The sequence below is a fragment of the Nymphalis io genome, chromosome 10 (assembly GCF_905147045.1).
Source record: "Nymphalis io chromosome 10, ilAglIoxx1.1, whole genome shotgun sequence".
Taxonomy (NCBI): domain Eukaryota; kingdom Metazoa; phylum Arthropoda; class Insecta; order Lepidoptera; family Nymphalidae; genus Nymphalis; species Nymphalis io.
In genome coordinates this window covers 6,926,865-6,951,513 of record NC_065897.1, presented here as the reverse complement: position 1 = coordinate 6,951,513, position 24,649 = coordinate 6,926,865, and the positions used below count along the sequence as shown (strand labels likewise).

Below are 24,649 nucleotides of genomic sequence, written 5' to 3'. Positions count from 1 at the left end.
ATATCGTTTGTTTGCAAAACAATTTGGTTTGAACGTATTTGCTAGCTGTAGGGCTTGATATCGTGGGTTTTAATGTTTGCATTCACTATTTAAAGTTACTAGTTTATTTATTTAAATTGGTATATTTATTAATATATTGTTAACTTATATGTAGATCTTTTTTATATAGGATTTTTTTTTATTTAAACCTTTTAGCTACACTATAAACCTAGTAGGCTGTAACATTGACGCCTAGATATACGACTATGGTATCCGTTCGTCTTATAATTTAAGGGAAGCCGACAACGCTTGAAGTTGTTAGATTGTGGCATACCACATAATCATCATAAAACGCAAGTGAGTTGGTGTGTTTTGAAAGCTTATAAATAAACAACTTCATACGAAACATCACTTAAAATATGTACTTTTTAAAATGCATAGCATGATTGCTAAACGCAAACGAATGTTTTCTTAATTTGCAGATGAGTATCGAGAAGAAATTGATGGATAGTTTTTCCTTTTTAAATTTTACTTGAAAGTTCACAGGTTCAGTCAAAGTTGTCTCGGTACGGTAATTTGATGTAAGAGCAGACTCTAAGTTGATTCTATATTTGAGCCCGTTCGCCTTTAACGTGACTACAGATGTTCAAATAATAGTACAGAACTTGTCGAAACTTCTGCGTCTAAAAACAGTTGGGACTTATGGAATTGAAGCTCGGAATAGAAACAATATAGGTAGTGAATGAGGAAATAATGGAAATTCTAAGCGAGATTACATTTTGTCGTTTTGATATTGAATGGAAATAATATAATAACGAATATACTCTTGAATAACATACTTTTAGGATTATAGAATAATACACTCAAAGTAATTTATGAGGAATTAGTACATATCTTATTCTTAATAAATAACTATGAGTGTATTATTTAAAATACACTTTATAGTAGGCTCTTTGAGAGTCTTACACTATCATATTAAAGGATATTTCATGTTAAACTACGCTCTAAACTACGAAGAACTAGGACGAAGCTCAGTAGTTGCCATTTTCCAGATCTTTATTTTTTGTTTTCTCTTGATTTTTAAAAATGTGTAGCAGAATAATCAATACCGCTTAGTATGCATATGCGCATACATTGAGGTTGCATTATAATATTTATTATAGATGGTTAAATTTCTTGCTTAGTCAATTCTCTTATTGAAATTGGTAATTTTTTAATTTCCACTTAGAGAAAAAACTAGTTATTTTAAAATTATGTTAAGCAGCAATAGTTTAATTGAGTACGGAATTGACAGCAATGTTAAAGTCGCAAGATCTTGACTTCTGGGCTATATTTTACCCAATGCTTAAAAAAATTAACTAATTAATGCTTAAAACTTTTATCCGTGCAGTGACGGAGAAAGAATACATTTCACTGCCCCTCTCTTTCCCATGGGTGTCGTAAGAGGCGACTAAGGGATATCTGAGCGACCATCTGCTCATCTGGTGGTAGGATGCTAACATCCGCCTGGCTTGTTACCACCGTACGCATGGTGAAAAACTCGTGAAGTGGCTTGCAGCCGCGTTTCGAGGTCAGCCAGCGTACAGCCAGAGCCCGAGCGAGTATTGCCGCGATGGGTGTTGGTCCGGTTGGAGACGGCTGTTGAACCAATGCCGGGGGAAACTGTATTGACCTGCCGGTCAGGGAGACCCAAAGAAACGGCTGTTCCGCTGGCCGCCCGTGGCATAGTACAGGGGCCCGAGCGTGCCTAACCAGCTCGTGAGGCTGCCCCACCAGGCCACGCATAATCTCGGGGTGGACCGTCGTGCCGGTTGGTGACCGGTAGGTGGGGTCCCGGCGGCCACTTCCGGGGGGGTTCGGGGGCCCTTCCGTCCGGCGGGTCAGTGTATTTTTCCTTTTGGCAACCACTTGGGGAAACACGCCTCCACACTTTGCCCATCCCTATCGTGGCAATACATCGCTCGCTTCACGTCTCTTTTCCATTTAATTTCTCCCAAATGGCGCAACAAAAAAGAAATAACGGTCGTACAGCGGTGCTCACCCCCACCATACCCTCGCTGTTTGAGGTCGAGTTCTCTAACATCCGAGGACTCCACACTAACCTCAACGCTGTCCACCACCATCTCGAGACAGCACGGCCAGCAATGTTGTTTCTCACGGAGACACAAATACTCCGTCCTGCCGATACCAGCTGCCTTAATTATCCCGGCTACACGCTTGAAGAATCCTTCAAAGCGAAAGCCGGAGTATGCTTGTTCGTCAGGACGGATGTTTGCTGTCACCGACTGCGCTGCTTGGAGGACCCCTCCTTCTCCATGTTGGTGGTACGTGTGGACCTGGTTCGTCAGAGCCGAGTCTACGTGTGCCTCTACAGATCCCACAATGGTGACTTGGAGACAAGCCGATTATTTGACCATCTTAGTCGGGTGGCAGATGCTGCGCAAGAGCAATTTCCTAACACGGAATTGGTGTTTTTGGGGGATTTTAATGCTCACCACGAATCCTGGTTGAAATCCCTCAAAACTGACCATGCTGGAAGGACTGCTCATGCTTTTGCTCTCACACATGACTTGACCCAACTGGTTGATCAGCCCACCAGGATCCCAGACATTGATGGGCAAGCACCTTCTCTACTGGACCTTCTGCTGACTTCTCACCCGGTGGAATATCAGGTTGTGGTTCAGGCTCCTCTTGGCTCTTCGGATCACAGCCTTATTTCTACCAGAGTGCCACAGGCCAAGCTGCCGCCACTAGCGGTATGCAAACGTCGCGTTTGGCACTATAAGTCGGCGGATTGGGACGGTATGCGCGATTACTATGCGTCGGTCCCTTGGAAGGAACGTTGCTTCAGTGGGAATGACCCGACAGCTAGTGCCGCTGCTGTTGCTGGCGAGATCATGCTGGGAATGGAATACTACATTCCTAGCTCAGATCTCGTCAGTAGGAGTACGCGTAACCGTTGGTTCACTCGTGAATGTGCCGATGCTGTATCAGCTAAGCAGGCGGCATATCGCAAGTGGATCAACGGCTGCATTAGCGGGGCATCTAACATTGACTCACTGAAAGCAAACTATAATAAAAATTCCAAGTCCTGTAGAAAGGCATACACGAGAGCGGATGCACAGCGCATTGTACAGATTGGTCATGACCTTGTTTCGCATCCTAGGGGCTCCCGTAGCTTCTGGCGTCTGACCAAGTCTGTGCAAAATAATTTCTGCCAACCTTCGCTGCCACCGCTCAGAAATCCGGACGGATCGCTAGCTCACAGTCCGCAAGAGCAAGCTGATCTCCTGGCTAAACTCTTTGCCGACAATTCCGTCATCGATGATTGTAGTGCACTGCCACCTGCATGTGGCCATACGATGCCTGACATTAAAATCAGGCAACGTGATGTGCGTGCGGAGCTGCAATCACTTGATGTACGGAAAGCTAGCGGTCCCGATGGAATACCAGCCATAGTGCTGAAGAAGTGCGCAGCGGAGCTGTCTCCTGTGTTAACGCGCCTGTTCCAACTTTCTCTCTCTTCGGGAAGTGTGCCGGAGGCTTGGAGAAGAGCTAATGTGCAAGCGGTTCCCAAAAAAGGGGATCGGTCTGACCCGGCAAATTATCGGCCAATAGCTATCACCTCAGTACTTTGTAAGGTGATGGAACGGATTTTAAACAACCAACTGATCCATTACCTAGAAGATCACTGTCTAATTAATGATCGTCAGTACGGGTTTCGACCAAAACGGTCCACAGGTGATCTTCTAGCGTACGTAACACACCTCTGGGGTGAAGCTATCGACAAGCATGGAGAATCGTTGGCTGTCAGCCTCGATATCTCCAAGGCTTTCGACAGGGTCAGGCACAGAAGTCTTCTCTCCAAGCTACCGGCATATGGTCTGCCTGCTCAGCTATGCACCTGGATTGCCAGCTTCCTACACAAGCGTAGCCTTCGTGTTTTAGTAGATGGTTGCGCTTCACAATTCTATGTAGTGAATGCTGGGGTCCCCCAGGGATCTGTGCTATCTCCCACACTCTTTCTTTTGCATATCAATGATATGCTCTCCCTTGGGAACATACATTGCTATGCAGATGATAGTACAGTGCATGGTGGATACCACGGACGCGCAGTGGCTGGGCGGGCGGAAACTGAGGAGAGGCGGGAGAATCTTGTCATTGAACTCGATAGGACGTTAGATCTCATCGCCAAATGGGGCTCTGATAATCTTGTTGAGTTTAATGCCAAGAAAACACAGGTATGCGCTCTCACGGCGAAAAAGTCAACATTTTCCCCTCTTCCCTCCCTCTGTGGTACTCCGCTGGTGATGCAAAGCAAAATCGCCATGCTGGGGATTGACGTTCGCTGCGACCTTAGTCCAAGGGATTACATCGAGGCTGTTATAAAAACAGCTTCACGGAAACTCGGAGTTCTGAACAAGGTGCGGCGCTTTTTCACGCCACAACAACTGTGCCTGCTGTACAAAACACAGGTACGGTCTTGCGTGGAATATTGCTCGCACCTTTGGGATGGCTCCGCTAAGTACCTACTTGAGGCCTTGGACCGGTTGCAGCGACGTGCCGTACGCATTATTGGCGACGTAAAGGTCACAAACACCCTTGAACCTTTACAATTGCGTCGTGAGATAGCAGCACTGAGCGCTTTCTATCGACTGTATCACGGCGAGTGCTCTGAGGAATTATTCTCTCTAATTCCTGCTTCCCCCTTCCTTCTTAAGTCCACGCGAGCTGGTTCTCGATGTCACCGCCTAACTGTGACATCAATTCCATCGCGAACAAAGAAATTTGGCAACTCCTTTCTTTGTCGCACTTCCAAAAAATGGAATTCCTTACCAGCTCACGTATTCCCCTCCTCTTACAACCCGGGTTCCTTCAAACGAGGCGTGAAGAGGCATCTTGCGGGCCGGCAAGGCGAAGGCGGCTAGTGCAGAACGTTTTTCCCGTCTGTACTGGCCGTCGTCGCGTTTGGACTCTACTACCACTTACCATCAGGTGGAGTAGAGTCATTTGCCCTCCCGGCGATATAAAAAAAAAAAATAAAAAATAACTCTAAGTTAATTAGGTTAAGAGAAAATATTGCTTAATATAAAAAAATATTTTCTCAGCGCTTAAAATAAACAAATAGAATAGTCTAAAATGCTAGACGACTTAATTAATATATTCGTATTTAGTGTAAAATCAACATACGATGGGTTCGAGTTTTGTCACGTTCATGTGAGTTAAAGTATCTGTTGTTTAATAGTTTACCTTATGAGTGTATAATCAGTGAGCTTATGATTTAACAGTTCTAGTAAATAATAAAGTTCAGACAAAGTTTTTCCCACAATATTTAATAGAGCGTCTTTGCAAAGAATACAGAGAGGTTTAAATATAGACAGACATAAAATTAAAAGAAACATTTTCCATTGCCAATGTTCCGGACCTGCAATTCTTGTTTAGTTCAAACTCTTGAATAATTGCAGGTCCAGTACAGTTTTTACTAACATAGGAATTATGATAATCAAATCACTAGCAGCAATCGAGCAACAATCTTTAACTACATGATATAAAGAAAATGATCTATTTCATTTTAAGAGTGGGTACTACTACTGGCAAGCTGAGTTTGATCAAAATATATGGGAATAAATACTTCTCGATCGAAAAACTCACGAAATCTCTTTCAGAAAAACTAAATGAGATTCTTGATTTTTTCGATTTTCTTTTATTTATACTCTTTATAATTTTGATTGAGATAAAAACTTGATAGTTAATTATATTTACACATTACCTGGGATTGATATCAAGTATTTTTATAAATCGCTTTCGTTGTATTATTATAACGATACAAAGATTTTGGCACAATTTCTTTTTATGAAAATACATATATGTTACACGTCATACGTTCCCTAAACGTATATTAATTATTTCTTAAGAACACGTCAAAGCCAGCCAAAAATCTGAAATATGAAATTTTGTTGGATTTAGGCACGCTCATAATATTATAAATGATTATCATCAATTAAAATTTGTTTAATTGCAATAGCTTTTTATCAACTCAACAACCGATTATAAATAATTTTTCAAATTTACAAGCACATCGTCTATGAAATCAAATTTCAATAAACATACCTAAAACAAAATTGCACAACATAAACTATAACGAGAAATGTTTCAAATTAGTAATATTCTGATGCTTTGGATGTTAATTATAAGGTAAACATAAATTAAATTTACTATTTGTCACATTTTGAATAACAGAATGTTAATATTGCGCGACTTTGTGTATGGCGCCCGACGGAAGCATCCGAGCTCTTTCGTGAGCTTTCGGTGCATAAATTACTTTCAATTCATCCGCCGAGTTTGTGTTCAAACGTCCCTCATCAAACAAATAATTTGTCAGCGCCATTAATATTAATGCATCGTTAACATTAAGAAATCGCTACAGTTTTAGTAATGGAGGCGATTGTTATGAGTCATAATACCGTGCTTTATATTAATTATAGTTAGACTTAAAGGTCGCCATGCTAGAGTTGTTAAATGAAATTTGTAATTGAAAAATATAAGTGTAATTGAAAAATATTATGTTACATCTTAAGTGTTAGTCTGTAAATGTCCCACAACTGGGCTAAAGCTGCCCAAATGCTGCTGTAAAAAATCCACACACACACACATCCACCTGAAAAGTTTTTGATTTTTGTCTGAATTGGAACTTGCGATTTTCGGTTCCATGGATATTCCATGTGTGTTCTATCTACTGAGCTCTCTCGGCTCATTTAAGGATGAGCAAGAGTATATGTTACATTTTGTCCAATTTTTTGGTTGCAGAAACCAGAATTGAAAACATTAATTTATAGAAATAAACTCTCGTTAGTATAAAATTACTTTGCTCTTTTCATTCATTAAACTCTTATTCAAAATGTTTGTGTTGTGACAGATAAATTAAAAAACAGAGTTACTAAATAGAGTATGCATGCATACTATATTGCAATACATTTTATTAACTTAAATACATTTATTATTGTGAACATGAAAATGCTTTTACGCTTTCGTTTTCACTAAATAGTCAAACACTGTTTAATTAAATTAATTATGATATTCCCTTTGACAGATCGACTTATTTATAACAATATTGAAACTAACGATTTAATTAAATCTGACTTATATTATAAAAATATCCATTGAAATCAAATTAACGTATTTATTCAATATCGAATACAATACAGCTAAGAGAACATCACTATAATTAAAGGGGAATTAGTAACAAATTATTGCTGATGTCGGTGGGGTACAATGGCCAGGGAGGGACGCCTCTCATTAGTGTACGCTAAGCCCACGTTGCCTCGACCCAGTAGACTTGCATTATTCATGCAGGCATATTGCACCGTCGCATCTATGTATTATTAAAGTACGTTTTTTATCAGACCAAACAAATGACAGGCTGTCGTGTTTAAATTGCTCACATACAGAATCTGCTGCGGTTTTTGCTCGTCGGTAATTACGAAGACTGATAAAACGGAACGTACATTATTTTATTAACATTATTTTTTTTATATGACACTAGGCAACAGCTTAATAAGATATGGAATTACGAATGATTATTATTTAAAGTTGATTTTATTTCGTGCAGACGAGATAGGAGATTTTTAATATGATTTTTATAAATAGAATGTGTCTCGTTTTTGAATTTGGCAGTAGAATATGTCATGATTATGTTATATTATATTATGAATATATGTATATGTCATGTTATATTATGAATGGGTTGGCATCGAAATAAATTACATTTTTTTATATTTTTATGGAATAATTTGTACCTTTTGCATTCATTTTGAATGTTGAAAAATAATTGAATCTACATGGTGTACAATCATTGTACATGGCTTGGTGGTACCTACATATGTAAGTTCATACTTTTATAAGCCATTTTGAGTAGGCACCCCCCCACTCATGACATATTCTACTGCCAAATAGCAATATTTAGTTGTGATTCGGTTTAAATGTGAGTAGCAGGGTATCTACAGGCACAAACGGGCCCAGGTGGTGACCACTGATCATCAGGGGGTCCATTTGCCTGTTAGCCTACGTATTTTAGAAAAATAAATATGACACTTAATAACTATAAGTATAAACGCTTCGTTAGGAGATTGCCTATGTGGATGCTAACGTCACTTCATGAGAGATTCGTTGTTTATACAATCACGTTACTAATATGTAAATGTTGTATCAGTTGTATGTTTTTTGTGTAGCTGTATTTTTACTTTAGGAATGATGATGGTGATTAAATCGCTATTATACAACGTTGTTAGTGCGGACATGAGTAATTATGATCGTTAGAACTACAATTATTAAAGTTTTTATTTTAATTTTGTGTTTTAAATTTACTTTTTTGGTAAATTTACTGTTTTTGTGTGACGGTCGTTTTTGTTTGATATTGGCTCCTTTGAATTTGTGTTTTTTCTTATTTGATAATGATTTTATATTTTTCTTATTACCTTTTGAAATTATATGAAAAAGTAAGGTAGGAATTCTGACAGTGATTTTGAATATAATTATAGCTCAATGTTTATGTATGTATATACTATATTTTTAAGCTATATCTAAATTTACAATAATAATAAAAAGAATAGTCCAGACCAATATACACCGAATAGTGCAGACTTCGATTTCGATTCGATTTCGGCCATGGTGGCCAATCTCAAGAGAGATTAGCCAACTGCACAAGAGTTATTATAGTGCACAAGTGTATGCGCAAACACAGGTGCACTCTCTATTCCTTAACTCTCATAACCCAATGGGGCGGCAATCCGACACGACTGGAAAGAATTCAGGTGCAGGACCAACGGCTTTACGTGGCCAAGGTACGGGAGTGTACACACCAACCAACCAACAGTTGGAAGCAGTCATAATAGAAATACGCTAAACTAAGAAATTATTTTGCTAGCCTTTACATCTAAATATATTTTTTATTATAATAATAATTATAAAGCAAATATATTATTACAAAAAATTGTATAGTTCAATTAAAGCTTATAATAAATAATGGTTTTAAAATTAGAATTTATCACGATAAGATATAATAGATACAGGATAAATAGCGTACATGCAGTAGTAATTATAAATAATAATCGATCAAGGTGGTCTACAATGTTGATGTATTTTAATCGCTTGTTTTCATTTTTATTGATATATTAGTTTTATGTGTGATAAGTGAAGTAATGACGAAGCAAATATAATGAGAAAACTTATTATTAATTATTTATTTGAGCTCAAATATCATCGAAAGGCATTGATGTATTCATAAATTTATATGGAATAAAATAATATATTATAAGAGTTTTTTTAGAGCGTCGGGTTAGTCTAATCTCAAAAACGTGTTAAAACTATTATTGTTTATTTATCTTTGAAGACAAAGGCGCTTTCCATAAAATAGCTTTTTTAGACTTATAGTTTAAAAAAGTTAATTTTTAATTTTTACTTTTCAGTGATGCATTGAATTCCTGTCAGTAGATATACAGCCAGGACATTTTCTTATACACATAATTAATATATATCAGAATTAGATTGAAATAACTAACTTACAAAAAGATAAGAATTTCGTTAATAGTCACTTAATTAACAAATCATCTAAATACGAAAGCCTCAATTTATTCGTTCCGTTGTTTTAGGGGAATTTTACATCAAAACCAAAGGCGATACGGAGAAGCTATCAAAAGTTTCGAAAGGGCAATTTATTTTCGACCTTCCATGGCTTGTAAGTATGAATACCTTACATAATGTACTGTATGTTTTTTTACGTACCAAAATATTTGTTTTAGAACTTCATTCGAATAGTTAGTTAGTTTTTTTATAAAATTGGTAAAACAGATATTTTTTTTCTAAAAATATTTAATAATAATAATATAACTTTTAGTGGCATACGTGAATCTCGGTACATCATTAATGGCGGATGGGCAACTGGCTGAAGCGGCAAGTGCATTGCGAGCTGGAGCTCGTGCTGAGGGCGTGCGCGTTCGGGATAGGCGCGAGCATGAAGCTGCTCGCGTATCTGCGTTGGTTCAACTGGCATCCCTACATACGCAGAGAGGGCACTGGCAAAAAGCACTTTCGGCGTATAAGGATGCCCTGCAAATATTACCCGACACGAATGCGCCAATAGTCGGCTGGACGCGACACGTATGTTCTATTGAAATCGTTGTTCTGGCTTGAAGCCAGAAAATTTTACGGCTATTTTAATATAACAAAAGTTTAAGTAAAATAAAAAAAACTAAATGTACAAAGCTTAATTAGCATTTTGAAGTCTTCCAGATTCATACTGTTTGAAGCATTTGATTTTCTTTTTGTAACCTAGAACGTGCTGTCAATGGCGAGTGAAATATATATGCAGTTGCATCAATGGCCGCAGGCTGAACACAGCATTCTATCCGCTTTGGCTCTGGCTCCGAATCATGTGGAAACATACATCACTCTCGCACAGATGCTCGCTAGAAATGTAAGCGTTGTTGTATTTTCATTAATTTTGAAATATTTAGTTTAATGTTAAACTCTGTTTAAATTTAGATTTGCTAATCAGACTAAGTACTGAACGCTTATTGGTCTATCTATTGCTTTGTAGTCTGTAATCTAACTGTAATCAGTGTTTTTAAAATAAGCAGGTAAAGGATAGCAAATCAATTGTCATTTTTTTGGTAATTAGAATTCTTTTATACAGGAAAGCAGAAGTACGGAGGCAGAACTTTGGTTCAAAAAAGCACTCTCAATAGCACCTTCTGACCCATTAGTTCGAGACAAGTTCGGTAAGAATAATTTACATAAAACAATAACTTATTTAGTTATTTATTAATTTGTCCTTAGCCAATGATGATATGAATTATGAGATCATGGACAGTAATATTTTGATGTAATATTATGCAACAGTCTGTAAATATCCCACTGCCTCTTAAGGAGAATGTTCGGAGCTTATTCTACCGCTCTGCTCTATGCGGGTAGGTGGATACATATGGCAGATTTTCATCCCACATTAATGTGATAAGCATCCTAAAATCCTAACTCTGTAGTTACCCCGGCTTGAACTTGCAATCATCGATTAAGATTCACATAGTAGCTACTGGGTTTTTTTATATATAATGCCTATAATAAATAATAAAAATCAACACAACACTGAAGAAAACAAAAAGAAATATTACTTACAAAATAATAATGAAACGATTACTGCCGTTCTTATAAATAATTTATTTGTCCTTAATTAGGCATGTTTTTGAGATCGCAACGGCGACTACGCGAATCCGCTGAGCAGCTTGTAGAGGCGGCTCGATTGTCACCGAAAGACAGTGTACGCGCGGCAACCGCGGCGCGTGCGTTGAGAGACGCGCGACGTTGCCGCTCAGCGGAGCGGTGGTACGCGCGAGCAGTAGAATTAAGTCCAGAGGTATGTGTCATTAAGACCTCTTAAGGTTTGCATTTGATATTAAAATATAATAGTGGTTACAAATGGATATTGCTTATATCCAAGGTTTTTTCTTTCCCGAGAAAGGAGTAACAAAAGGCAATTTATTGAAAATGTGTAAAAAACAAATAGAAAACAAAATTAATGACAAAAAATAAACTAGACACCAAATATAATTTTACTCGAATAATCTATACGAGATTATATTCATACAAATTAATGCCGTTCTAGCATCTAAGGTTACAGATCCGACTCTTGGAAATTTTGTTCTGTCAAGAAAACTCAGTTGGAGATCGGAGCCTGGCAGTGGTTATAATCCTGTGTCTCGGAAAGCACTTTTACTACTGATATATTTAAAACACACTCAGTTGTACTTAGTGCGATTTCATAAGTAGACAATTAATCATATTTATCGTATGATAGTAAAACATGTCTAATAATACTTAATATAAATATAGAATCATATTATTTATTATGAAAAGGAAAAGACTCGAACGATATATATTTTATTTCTTCTATTATACAAATAAAGAACTTTTTTATAATGTATCATTTATTACAGGATGCAGAGTATCACTCGAATCTGGGTGCAATCTTGCATCTTAATGGGAAATACGTGGCAGCCGCCTCTTCATATCGACGGGCTTTGCAGTTGAAGCCTAATGATGAGATCACTATTACAAATTTAAAGCGAGTGCGAACACTAATGAGCAAACAACGAAAAAAAGAAATATAGTATGGTATATATCCTTTAATTATATAACAACGTGAAACATAGGACGTCAATTGCCAAAATTTAGACTATATTATTTTGTAAAATGTATTTTGTGTTATATAATTGTTCTAACTTTTTTTTAATGTATTTTCCTCGAGGAATAAACCTATGCCATATTAATTTTATGTCCTTGTCATATAATATAATATACTTAACAATATTTATGCAATACTCATCTTTGATTATTATTATAAGTTCCGAAGTAATCAGGTGCGCGGAACAGAAGTGGTAGTATATATTTTGATTATTTATTATTTACAATTTCAATTGAACTTTTTAAGTATGTTTTTTAGGTTGCTTTGTATTAATCAGTTGTTAAAATTTTTCTTAATCTGTGATAAGTTTTCGTGATGTTATATATGCTGCTTAAAATATGTTTTGTGTAAAATATATATAAATTACAACTAAATTTACTGTGGATTATATATTTATTCTTAAAAAAAATTTAGTATGCAATATATATACATAAAGTACGAGCCTTTATATTATTTAAATAATCCAATGACCACTTAAAATTTTAAATATTTCTTTCATCTGAAACTTTTACGGTATACATGTACATAAAATACTGGAAAAAAATGCCAAATACGTTGTACCTTTAATCATATATTCACCGTAAAAGTATATGCGAAATAAAATCGGGTCCCTGTATAATATACTAAAACCTAAGTACATATACCATATAAGTGTTAAGAAACTGTATATCAAAAAGAAATAATAATAATTAGACATAATATTCAATTAAATCAATATTCTCCATAAAAACGAAATAAATGCACCAAGGGATTTCAATTTTATTCATATGCATAATTTTTGTCTTTACTTCTAATTATACATTTTATCTTGAGGTACTAATTCGAACTAAACTAAACAACGCTATAGACTGTAGTTAGAATTGTAAATAGACGGATAATGTGAAAATTTTATACGCCTGAAATAAAGTATTTTAATGAGGGATTAATTAATTCGACTGTTTCCTAATTACTGTCAATCAATCTCGTTAAGAATTTGTTTTGTCTTCCAATACGATTTGTTTTTGGTAAATCATTAATTAAAATAATGAACATGGGAGTTTTTGTTGAAGGCTAGTGTATAATTTATTTTATATATAAAATATTGTATATAATATTTATTTGCGCAATTGATATATTGCTTATATGAAAAAAGTCATCGAGAATTTATTTAACAATGTTGCTTAATAAAATAACTACATTTTTATCAGTTAACTGAAACTTCATTTATTTAAATGTTACTTTTGTTTATTGTAAATGAAAATATGATTATTAGTGATACTATTTCTGCTTCTTAATTGGCTAATCAATTTTTTCAAGGTCAATTTGAATTTTACTTGACATTCTCGTATTCGCAAACAATACTTTGGTCAGTGTGAAAAAAAGATATATGTGTGTGTTGTGTCCTTTTTTCCATTCACACACAATACTCAAATTATCCTTCGCTATGCGAACGACCTGCGTGGAATGCCGATCTATGATTGGTTCGTTTGCGTTTTGCGTTGCTTAGTCTCACGTGGTATTTATTGGTTAGACAAAAATGCGCATGCAAATTAATTCGTGTGGTAAATTTTTAAGAAAGTACAGTTGCGTTAGTTTTATTTCCGCCCTTTGCGGCTTAGCACATCATGAGCTCTCACAGTATTGTTTTAGAATACGGGCCTAAATCTGGATTAAACCAGTATTCTACTTTTGTTTATATTATATGTTTATTATTTCACACGAAGTCTGAAACATATCTATTTCAAGTTTACTTATAGATAATTGACAGAATGATTGTTAATTCGTATTATAATTGTAAAATAAAATTGTTGTAAATAAATGGTGTTAAAGTTATTGTCATACATAGCTGATAAAGTTTAAATATTGATCTCTAATAATTCTATTTTTTGTCATTTTCTTCTCACCTGTGACAATAAATATAAATTACGCTTTTTAGTAATAGATGAATGCCAAATTAAGTTTTTTTTCTTGGTATTTTCGTTTTTAAAACGCAGATAATATCGTATTTAATGACTTCAAACATAGATGCGATGCAATATATTATGTAATATTTTAGTCTATATATATTTTACAAACATTTCTTCTAAAATTAGATCTGAAAGGAACTACGACATATTTAAATCCTTTTTTTAGCAACAAAAATATAATTAAATAATAATAACAACACTAAGCTTTGATTATATGTATTTTGTATTATCGTCATTGTTAAGCAAATTAAATTGCGTGAATCAGCCATGCTAAGGCTATATCGCTTGGTCGGAAGGAAGGTTCCATTGAAATTAGTCAAACGTTTCAGATATAATTATTGATTGTTATAAATTAGTGTTTGGAAAATGTATTACTTCTTAATGTACTTTTTTTAATTAAAAACAGAAGCAAATGTCGAAATAACTTCCAAATAAAGTATTTAGAATGAATGACTAAGAAGTCGTAGACTTATTATTCATTTTAAATAGACAATAATAAAAGTGCTTAAACCATTCACTTTAAGTACATCAATATCGTTTTACAATATTTTTTTTTCATAATTTTTTTTTCCAAAATTTAATAATAATTGGTAAACTAATAACTTAGTTCGCAATCTATGTACTATTATCTATTTTCAGTTAATATTTTGAATATTGTCTATTATATAATGTAAGGTTTATATATTACATGAACGATTTATTGAGGAATTGTAACCATTATTGTTTTTATACTAGTTATGTATATTCATGGTGTTATGCAAGTGAAACTGCGATTCCCAAAGTGATATTATATGTTGGTAATTTTGTAAATAAAAGCTTCAATATTTTATATGTTGTTATTATTTCATGAAGGCATCATTTTCAAATTGATTATAAATATATTGATTATAAATCAATTAAAATTGTGTCGCAGAAGTTTCTGTGACGCGAGTCACAATTACAACGATCGATATAATCTATTAATAATTCATTAAGTGAGACTATACAAGTATGATTATTATCTTATCGGTTACCTATAAATCTGAAAAAAACAGAAAAAAATTGTAATATTAGTTTGAATTTGTAGGAGGATTAAATAAAAATTTCCAACAAAATTCAACCACGGCATATGCGTATCTGTACTAACATTATAAATGCGAAAGTTATTTTTCTCTGGCTAAGCCTTTTTCTTTGTCTGTTACGCTTTGAGGGCTAAATCACTGAATCGATTTTGATAAAAATTGTTATGAAACAATGGATTCAAACTCAAGGGAGGGCATAATTTACTTTTTTTTTTACCTAACTTCTGCCCACTAAACTCTAACACGCAAGCGAAGCCGCGGGTGAAAACTAATTTTTTACTTATAAGACATTGTGTGCTGAAAACAATAAGTTCGAAAGCAAATATTGTAACATAATTAGTAGTAACTTAGTATGTGAGCCAGTCTAATTAAGGAACATAATATCATCCTATGGTTTCCAGTTAATTAAAATATATTATATGAAATATATTTTAATTGCATTGTTCGAGATGAAAATACATGTATTTTCATCGTTTTGAAGCGTTTTGTGAAGTATTACGACTTCCGAGTTTCTTTTGTGATTAGGAACATTAACGCCAAGCCATGTTCACTTTTTTTGGTTTTATTTTTGCGGTTACGTGTCGAATACGCTATGATGAAAAGACGCGTGGAATAGCTTGGAAAAAGGCACTTAGCCTATACAATCTCGATTTTCTTTGTAGATGCGACTTCCTGATGCTCTATAGTAATTTTCCTCAAATACGTTATTTTTCACGGTTCGCGCTCTCCCTAATGCCATTTACTACATTCGTTTTTTATAATTCGTACAAAGTTTTTGTTGGATTGATATATATGTCTGTATATAATTTCGTTATGTGTTACATTTAGAGTACAATTAATAAATCCTAAACGTGCTTTTTTTGCTTAAAAAATTGCTTAAAAAGTTTTTTTTGGATGAACTGAATTTATTTTGTTGTTACAACTGAAGTTGTTGTTTTGGTTATACTATAAACATGTATTACATATTGCTCGGAAAATGGTTAAATCAGTAGTTTAAATGTTTTTTTTTGTTAAATGACAAACTTCTACACTGAAATACACTAATTGATGTTTAGTAAAACACTTATCTAAACAATTTTAGCTTTTTTGTACTGCTGATAGATTCTATTCTGTTTTTTATATTATAATTATAACATAATATCATACAAAATATGACATTCTTATATCTGTTGCATTAAAAATATCTAAATATATGGAGGCACTTTAATTTAATCTAAATTATTTACTGCAGGAGTTATATAGGTTAAGCCGCCTGCAACTTGAAATAGGCAGGTAGCCAATATTATAAAGCAAAAGGCGACTAGGTCTAAAACCGATAGATGCTGCAGTTTAATATCTAATTTATACACTATTCTATTAAATACCTCTAACGGTTTGCAGAACAAAATCATTTTTTTATCTCGCTAGAAAAACGCTTTTACACGCTTAGCCCACAAGACTTTACTGGCTTTGTGCAAGCTCGTCTGGGTAGGTACCACTCACTCAACAGATGTTCTACCTCAAAACAGCACTATTTGGTATTGTTGCGTTCCGGTTTGAAGGGTGAGTGAGCCAGTGTAATTACAGGCACAAAAGTCACAACATCTTAGTTCCTAATCGGCGATGTAAGCAATGGTTAAAATTTCTTACAATGCCAATGTCTATGGGTATTGGTGACCCATATGCTCGTCCGCCTACCTATACTATAATAAAATAAAAGTGTATGTGGGACTGACCGGCACCGAGTGCCCCAGTTTATTCATTAAAACACCAGCGGTACCCACTCCATCTCTTTGGGATCGTCTTAGGATCGTTTGCGTATACTACCATTCCGAAAGAGAAAGCCCCCTAGCCTCATTGCGGTGCTAACAACGGATGAAGAAGGTGGGCATAGCGTCGATGCAATCTCCCCAGTTTTCTTCAGCGGAACGTGTCAGCAGAGGCATTCTTCTCACCCTCCTGCTCCGCAGCGTCTTTCCGCTTCATGACATTCTCATAGAAAGGGCATCCAGCATATCGCGCTGTCGCGCATGGCGTTAATCAAGCTCGGTATCGGCGAGCGATCTCCGACTGTCACCGCTAGGACTGCATCTGGAGCCCCAATGCAAGGTGCTGCGTCGGTGTATTATACCTCAAACCTAGTGATTGGAAATACGTACTTCCTAGAACAGCCATATCCGGTAAGCATCTGCGTTATTCTGCACGTAAGTGTGCCACCTCTTCTTGCTACCGTAGCAACTTAAGTGGGAACGGATCGCCTTTACTGTTACCAGAATACTACGTAGATCCATCTACCATCTGCAAATTAAGGGTCGTTGGAAAAAAGCCCGGACTCGCCTCTCCTCGGCTTAAATTGAACGTTGCCGCTCGCTCCACCACTTCCGCGAGTACCTTCACCTGTATTTCCAAGAATTGTCTCTCCACAGAAGGCCTTTGTAACACAACAAGAGTCTAAGCTATACCTAATCGGAAATCCTCTTCCAACATAAACTTATAAGACCTATAATTACGTATGGATTCAAAACAGATGAAATTGCGACTGTTCATGGGATAGAAGTGTTAGAAAATAAGCTAAAATCAGAAAATTGAAATGCATATTTGGAATTAATGCCAGCGATTAAAATTTTGAGTGAAAATATTTCATCGGACATGACTGTTTTGAGAACTAGAAAAACTATGAAAGGAAATATGGATGGATTATGTGATAAATTATGCGAACTGAGGATCAAGATGAATAGAAGAAGAGGACATACTGTGTTTAATCTAAAAAAAGGTAAGAAAATTATAAATATATTAAATTTATATCTATCTATAATAACCATAAATCAGTTAATAATGTATTAAAATATGTAGAAAATAAAAATATTTATTTTAATATTATAAAATTTGTACGAAAAAAATATTCATCCTTCGGTGTTAAATTCCCAGAATACTGGCAGGTATGTTTTTTCTGTATAACCAATATTATATTATAATGTCCGAAGAAACTGCCGGCTCTTGGGTTTCCACTATGTCCTCATTAAGCAATTTGGACAATAGTTTAAATAAAGAATGATATAAAATTATATGTATATTTAAAGTAATTACATTGCAAATTTATAAAAAAAAATATTCATTCGTTACATACATGCACAAATATATAACAATGATTCTATAAGATAAAAATGATAATAAAAAAAAGTAAAAGACAAAATTATTTTTGAATAAAATTTTCATAAAAAATAATTTACATACACGTAATATAATAAAATATTGAATAAAACATTATTGACAGTGAAATTAAAAGTATAATTTTATTACTGTATTCCTCATGACCTCATGGCAAGAGTAAGGTTGATAGAAGAATTTTAAATATTAACTTTATTTAAAGCATTCGATGTAGGTAAATAAATACATTAACAAATAATGTTAATGTATTTATGAAAATGAAAATATGGATTGCACAGGACTCAATTTCTTCCACTTATTTTTTTCATTCTTTTTTATGTAAGTGGTATTAACGTGAATGGTTAGTGGTTTTCGCTCATAATACTATACGATTATGCGAATAGTATGCGAGAAGTACAAACCACATCTTACATCGTCAATACGGCGGTCTATAATAACACTTGTTAATCCTTGAATCGGAAACACAACAATACAGATAATTGAAGTTTATCTATAGACTAAGTCATGACTAATTTGCGCCTTGCTAGACGAGCCTGTACAACGCCCTACAATAGGAAATCGTATAAACAATGAAAACAAATCTCTAGTTCACTTATAAAACAAAACCCAATGGTTCTACATACTGTATAGTAAGCAACAAGTACACGGATGGAGTCACGATTTACATTGAAAAGAAACATAGAAGCTTGACACTGCTTGGTAGTACGGCGTGACACAAGTTCATTAATATTAATCGTCGCGGCAAAACCGAGCGGCCACCGCGTTCACTTCATGCATAATTTCAGTTCCTCTTATTCTGAAATTTTTAAACGTGGGACTTATTTAACATTGCAACTTCGAACAAACAAACAACGCTGGCTGTACTGTGTACATATAATTATGAGAAAATTATATACGTAATGCTTTGAATAAACAAAAACTAAATTTAATTTAATTCTGTCAAGTTTAATTTTCAAAACAATTTGAATTAAAAATTTGTTTGGATTTATGAACAAATTAAACAAAAATATAAAAATTATATTTATAATTACGTTGAACAAAAAATTATAAGGATAATATAAAAACCATATTGGTAATTATAAATTTCCAATAGTGTCGGTTTTTCCACCATTCTCATAAGAGTGACGGGATAGAGAGTGCACTTGTGGTTGCGCATAATTTTGTGCATTGTACTGTCTTGCTTGAGAATTGCCGCAATTGCTAAAATTGGTTAGGAGAACACACTTATCGTTTAAATATTTACGAAACCTAGTAAGCCTTCCAAAACCTTCTAAATGCGCTGCTCAAATAAGACTGCACCGTTTAGACAAGCAAGTTTTTCTCACAGCTTTTGACCGTCACAGGTGGAATTTTATCGTTTAATTAACATTCGACTACTCTCAAAGTATAATCTAATTAATAAAATAGAATCATTTAAATTAATTTTTAATTAGCAAATAAATAAAATACACAGAACAAGTGTCTAATCGACTAGATTTCTATGCTCATTCCACTATGTTATAGGTTTTTTTTTTATTTAAATGAGACAAACTTTGGGGTGTAGCTATCTAAAAAAAAGTATCAATAAGTCTGAGCACGATCGGTGAAGATATCGAGGACAACAAAGGATTTGAATTAATAATGACCTTATTCTTTGAAGGCAGGAAAATCACGCTTTAATGAACTGAAAAGTAAAAATGATCTTTGAATATAACTTAAACTATCGCCCAAACATTTTAAGGTACTGAAGCCCAAAGGAAGATTAAAATTTGATTTGCAAATTCTCTATAACTATTATGTATACCAATGTAAGATAGTTTAAATATTTAATTATTTAAAATTTAGTAGCGTTACCATTTATTTAAAATCACAAAAAAAGGACTTTTTTTTGTGAAATAGGTTTTCGGACCGGCAAATAGGCCACCTAATGCTTAGAGGTTTCCATAGCCTATAGACATTGGTAAGTAGTAAGAAGTAAGAAATATAAACCAATCCTCAACCAATGCGCTACCAACCTTGTGCACCAACTAAGATGTTTTGGCTCTTGTGCCTGTAGTTACACTGGCTATTCAAACTGGAACACAACAATACTAAACATTGCTGTTTGGCTGTAGTATATCCGATGAATGGGTGGTATCTACCCAGACGGTAGCCGGACGGCCTGCATAAGGCCCATGTATATTATACCTAATTCTCTAAAAGTAACTTTCATCACCAGCAACGGAGTTTGGCTTAAAATGCTACTATTATAAATATTTTTAACGAAGGTAGATAAATAAATTGGCCACCAAATGTTTAACTGTCTTATCACAACTTTTATTTTATTTTTAAATAATAATTTTATGCTATAAATAATAAATTGACCCACGACACCTTTTGAAAAATTATTTTACCGTTACAAAGATTCATTATTTCAGATGAACGTAGGCTATATGTTTATAAGGAGTAATGTTATAAATATTATATTTATGTTGAAATCTTGAAAGCTTATGTTAAAGTTAGACGAATGACGAAAGCGGATGACAAGATCTAAAAGAAGTGTGCAACAGCATATATTTGCTTATTATACCCGTACGAAGTCGGGACGGGTCAACTGGTCATCTATAAAATTGTGTTACACTATCGTGCCTCGGAAAGCCGTTGGTCTTTTACCAGATCTCCGTAGATAAAACTATGAGACAAAATAAGACATAATAGGCTATTAATAAATGTATATTCCAAACAAAATGATTTGTATTTGAATAAATATTTTTTTTTTATAAAATATTAATATACGTTAGCCATAATATTAAATCTTAAAAAAAATTCAAATGTTGCAAAATAATATGTGCACTAAATACATATTATTTTGTATAAGTGGATTAAACAGTAAGTTTAGTACTTTAGCATTTATTTTTTGCATTATATATAAATAAACAAATAATGTAATAATATCTGAAATAATATTCAGTAAAGATTATAATTTGTTTATGAAACTTTAGGCGGCAATCGTTTGTAATTTAAAATTTCATTGTAACAAATGAAAATCTAAAAGGGACGATGTGAAACTTCACTACTACTTTTGTAATTGCTTCAGAAGTTAGGAAATGAAAAGACCCTGGGGCTTGCGGGTTGAAATAACGGAACTGTTATGGAAGTAAGAGAAATTTTATATCAATAATACAATTATTGAGATTTAATGCGAACATTATTTTCTAAACGTTATTTCAATTACTATGTAGTATATATATAGTAATTGTAAAGATAGGAGATTGCTTTGTAAAAAAGACGTGCGCTAATTTCAAGCCGCCATTTTGTTCGTGGACTGAAAGGTAAAGTCATTAATTCATTATAATATTGGCGCGACTTGTCATTTGTTAATTGTATTATTTTGATTTAATAATTTGACGTACATAAAAATATGGACTAAGACCTCCACTCCTTCTGACAAAAAAGCTTTGGTTGGAGCTTATTCTACCACACTATTCCAATGCGGGTTAGTGGATATATGTTCATGTGGCAAATTATAATCCTACTCATGCGGGTTTCCTTACTACGTTTTTTTATTATCGAGCACCAAAATTATAAACACAAATAATCGCTTGCCTAGCCGGATTTGAACTCATAATATTCTTTTATTCTATATGTGCAGATAACAATATGTGTTTAATAGTATTTATGAAACTAATTTAATTAGTGATAGATCACTATTAACAAGGTCAACCTTAGACTAAATTTAACCAATTTTTTTTAAAATTATAAAACGAATAAAACATAATCCAAGTATAATCGTCTTTAAAGCCGATCTTAAATATTCTTTCCCTGAGACTCATTGAAATAAATTAAAGATTTTCTCGATCACTGCCCATTCTTTTCCTTTTTCTTGACTCGAGAAATTCTCCAATCATCGAAAATATGAGTGGAATCTAAATGTCTCAAGACCAGTGAGAGTTGCGCCATAAACCTTATTTTTTCGGTTACAATAATAAAACACAAACGTTGACTGGAGTAAATAAATTATTCGTGCCAATCCTGACGTAACATTACAATTGAAAACAAACAACTTTGTTTGTTTTCGGTAAAGTCTGTAAATAGTATTACTTTTTGCGTTTAGATATCTAAATATAAAACAAAAAAGGACCTGGTATTACCCCAGACTCCATTTATTTTTAACTGAAATGTTTTCCACAAACGTTAATTGCACAAAAGGCTATCGCTACACATTATCTAACAGCCGACCTGAATACGACATTTGATATATATTTATATTCTGAGTGCTTTGATCCTTATAAGAAACAAGATAATTTATTGCAGTTTTTCCTCAATGTCAATCGAAATCGAAATATTGAGATGAAAAATAAAATGTCAAAATAGGACCTCCTTAAAACTTGTACGTAACTTTGCTTACACCTTAAATTTACGCAATTATAAGTATATAACTGATAGAAGTTATATGTATTAAAAATCATAAAGTCTAGATGTGTTTTCAAAATTGGAAAATATAGGAAGATGTGACTGAAAAAATGACTTAAATTATCCCTGGATCGGAGAAACCTATAGCGAGAATCGATAAATTTAATCAAAGTAATTTTTAGTAAGTAATTATTAAATTAAATTATTTATTTAAGGAAAACAACAGAATAATACAAAACATTTTGACATTAAAAATACAATATACAGACAATAGAGCCAATTCCTGTTTTCCATTGAATTACTCAAACCTACAGTAACAGCCTGTAAATGTCCCACTGCTGGGCTAAGGCCTCCTCTCCCTTTTTTGAGGAGAAGGTTTGGAGCTTATTCCACCACGCTGCTCCAGTGCGGGTTGGTAGAATACACATGTGGCAGAATTTCGATGAAATTAGACACATGCAGGTTTCCTCACGATGTTTTCCTTCACCGAAAAGCACGAGATGAATTATAAACAGAAATTAAGCACATGTAAATTCAGAGGTGCTTGCCCGGGTTTGAACCCACGTTCATCGGTTAAGATTCACGCGTTATTACCACTGGGCCATCTCGACTTAATAATAGTTAATAGAAGTAGCAACACACAGTTTTGATAACTAAAATGTAAATATAACAAAATAATAATTAGTTAAATAAAACAAATAAAAATTTTCAATTAGGCGATACAGACTATGTGGTAGTGCAGTTACACTGTTATTTGTGTGTGTATAAGTGATTGTATGTGTATATGTGTTTAAGTGTTCACGTGTGTTTGTGTATTCATTTCGTGTAAGTGTAATTGGTTAAATTGAATTTTGAGCCTTAAGAATATCTTTATTAAATTATTTAATTGCCCGATGCAAGCTATCTTATTATATTTTTTATTATAATAGCATTATAAAAATACTCACAAATCGACTAATTTATTATAATAAAAAAATGTTATTATAAACCTATTGGATCAGCGTACTTTAATAAAAAATACGATAATATCATAGTTATTAATATAGAGTAATATAATTAGACGCTTTATTGAGTTACAATTTCACCTCGCAGTTGAAATAATATGAAGTTTACAATTAATATCAAGGCGCGGATAGCGCAGCGGCGCCACTGAAATAAATTACGTTCGAGACTGAGAACCTTAAAACATATAAATAATATTCGACGTATTTAATTGAAGTTGTTTGCTTATTTTAACGAAAGTCTAAATAAATCCAATCCTTTCAAATACTTTCATTTTGTTTATTGTTGAATTTAACTGATTATGATTTTTAATAGAGCCATTCTAAATTCTTTAAAAAATTAACAGCTATCAGTGTTTAATTGAACATCCACTAGACGACGTCTATTTATAACTTAATTATTTAATAATGAGTTATATCTAGACATTTATTAGAAATCGTACGCCATTGTATTTATAAAGTGTACAATGTAATTCATTTAATAAATTAGGATATATTTACGATAAACGATCTTATTTAAAATAACTAATGTTTTATAAAGTACATACTATTCAGACGGTAAAAGGTATATCTGATTCGTGAGGGCGAAACCCCCCAGTGCCAGCCACGAGACAACTTTTTTGAGTCGGTATTTAATGAGCTCTGGGCCTCTGTGCTTTACGTAGTCAGAAAGTATAAATTAAGGTTATGTAAGTATTATTAATTGCTTTTATATGTATATAAAATTTCTTTACTACTACATAATACTTTCGTATTAGTTTGTATAATAATCTATGCTATAAATACGCGAAGCAAACGAAACTTTGTACCCCTTTTTACGACAATTGCGTGAGCGGAGAAGAATGATTTGAGGAGATTTTGCACAGTTAAAGTTAAAATGGAGAAGGAGTGCAGGTCGCTACCTTGCAT

At 33.9% G+C, this 24,649-nt stretch overlaps 2 protein-coding genes across 2 annotated transcripts in view; one reads left to right on the top strand and one right to left on the bottom strand.

Annotated features, from left to right (window-relative positions):
- The window catches only part of LOC126771038 (protein O-mannosyl-transferase TMTC1-like), a 121,842-nt gene extending 109,630 nt beyond the window's left edge, over window positions 1-12,212 (top strand). Inside the window, exons 6-11 of the mRNA XM_050490693.1 lie at window positions 9,627-9,712; window positions 9,872-10,134; window positions 10,310-10,450; window positions 10,670-10,754; window positions 11,208-11,386; window positions 11,967-12,212. Of these exons, the coding sequence (XP_050346650.1) occupies window positions 9,627-9,712; window positions 9,872-10,134; window positions 10,310-10,450; window positions 10,670-10,754; window positions 11,208-11,386; window positions 11,967-12,140 (928 nt within the window). The 3' untranslated portion in view covers window positions 12,141-12,212. The remainder of the gene's footprint in view (window positions 1-9,626; window positions 9,713-9,871; window positions 10,135-10,309; window positions 10,451-10,669; window positions 10,755-11,207; window positions 11,387-11,966) is intronic.
- LOC126771045 (calcium/calmodulin-dependent protein kinase type 1-like) overlaps window positions 1-24,649 on the bottom strand; it is a 370,899-nt gene that overhangs the window by 46,590 nt on the left and 299,660 nt on the right. The gene's annotated exons all lie outside the window — the stretch shown is intronic.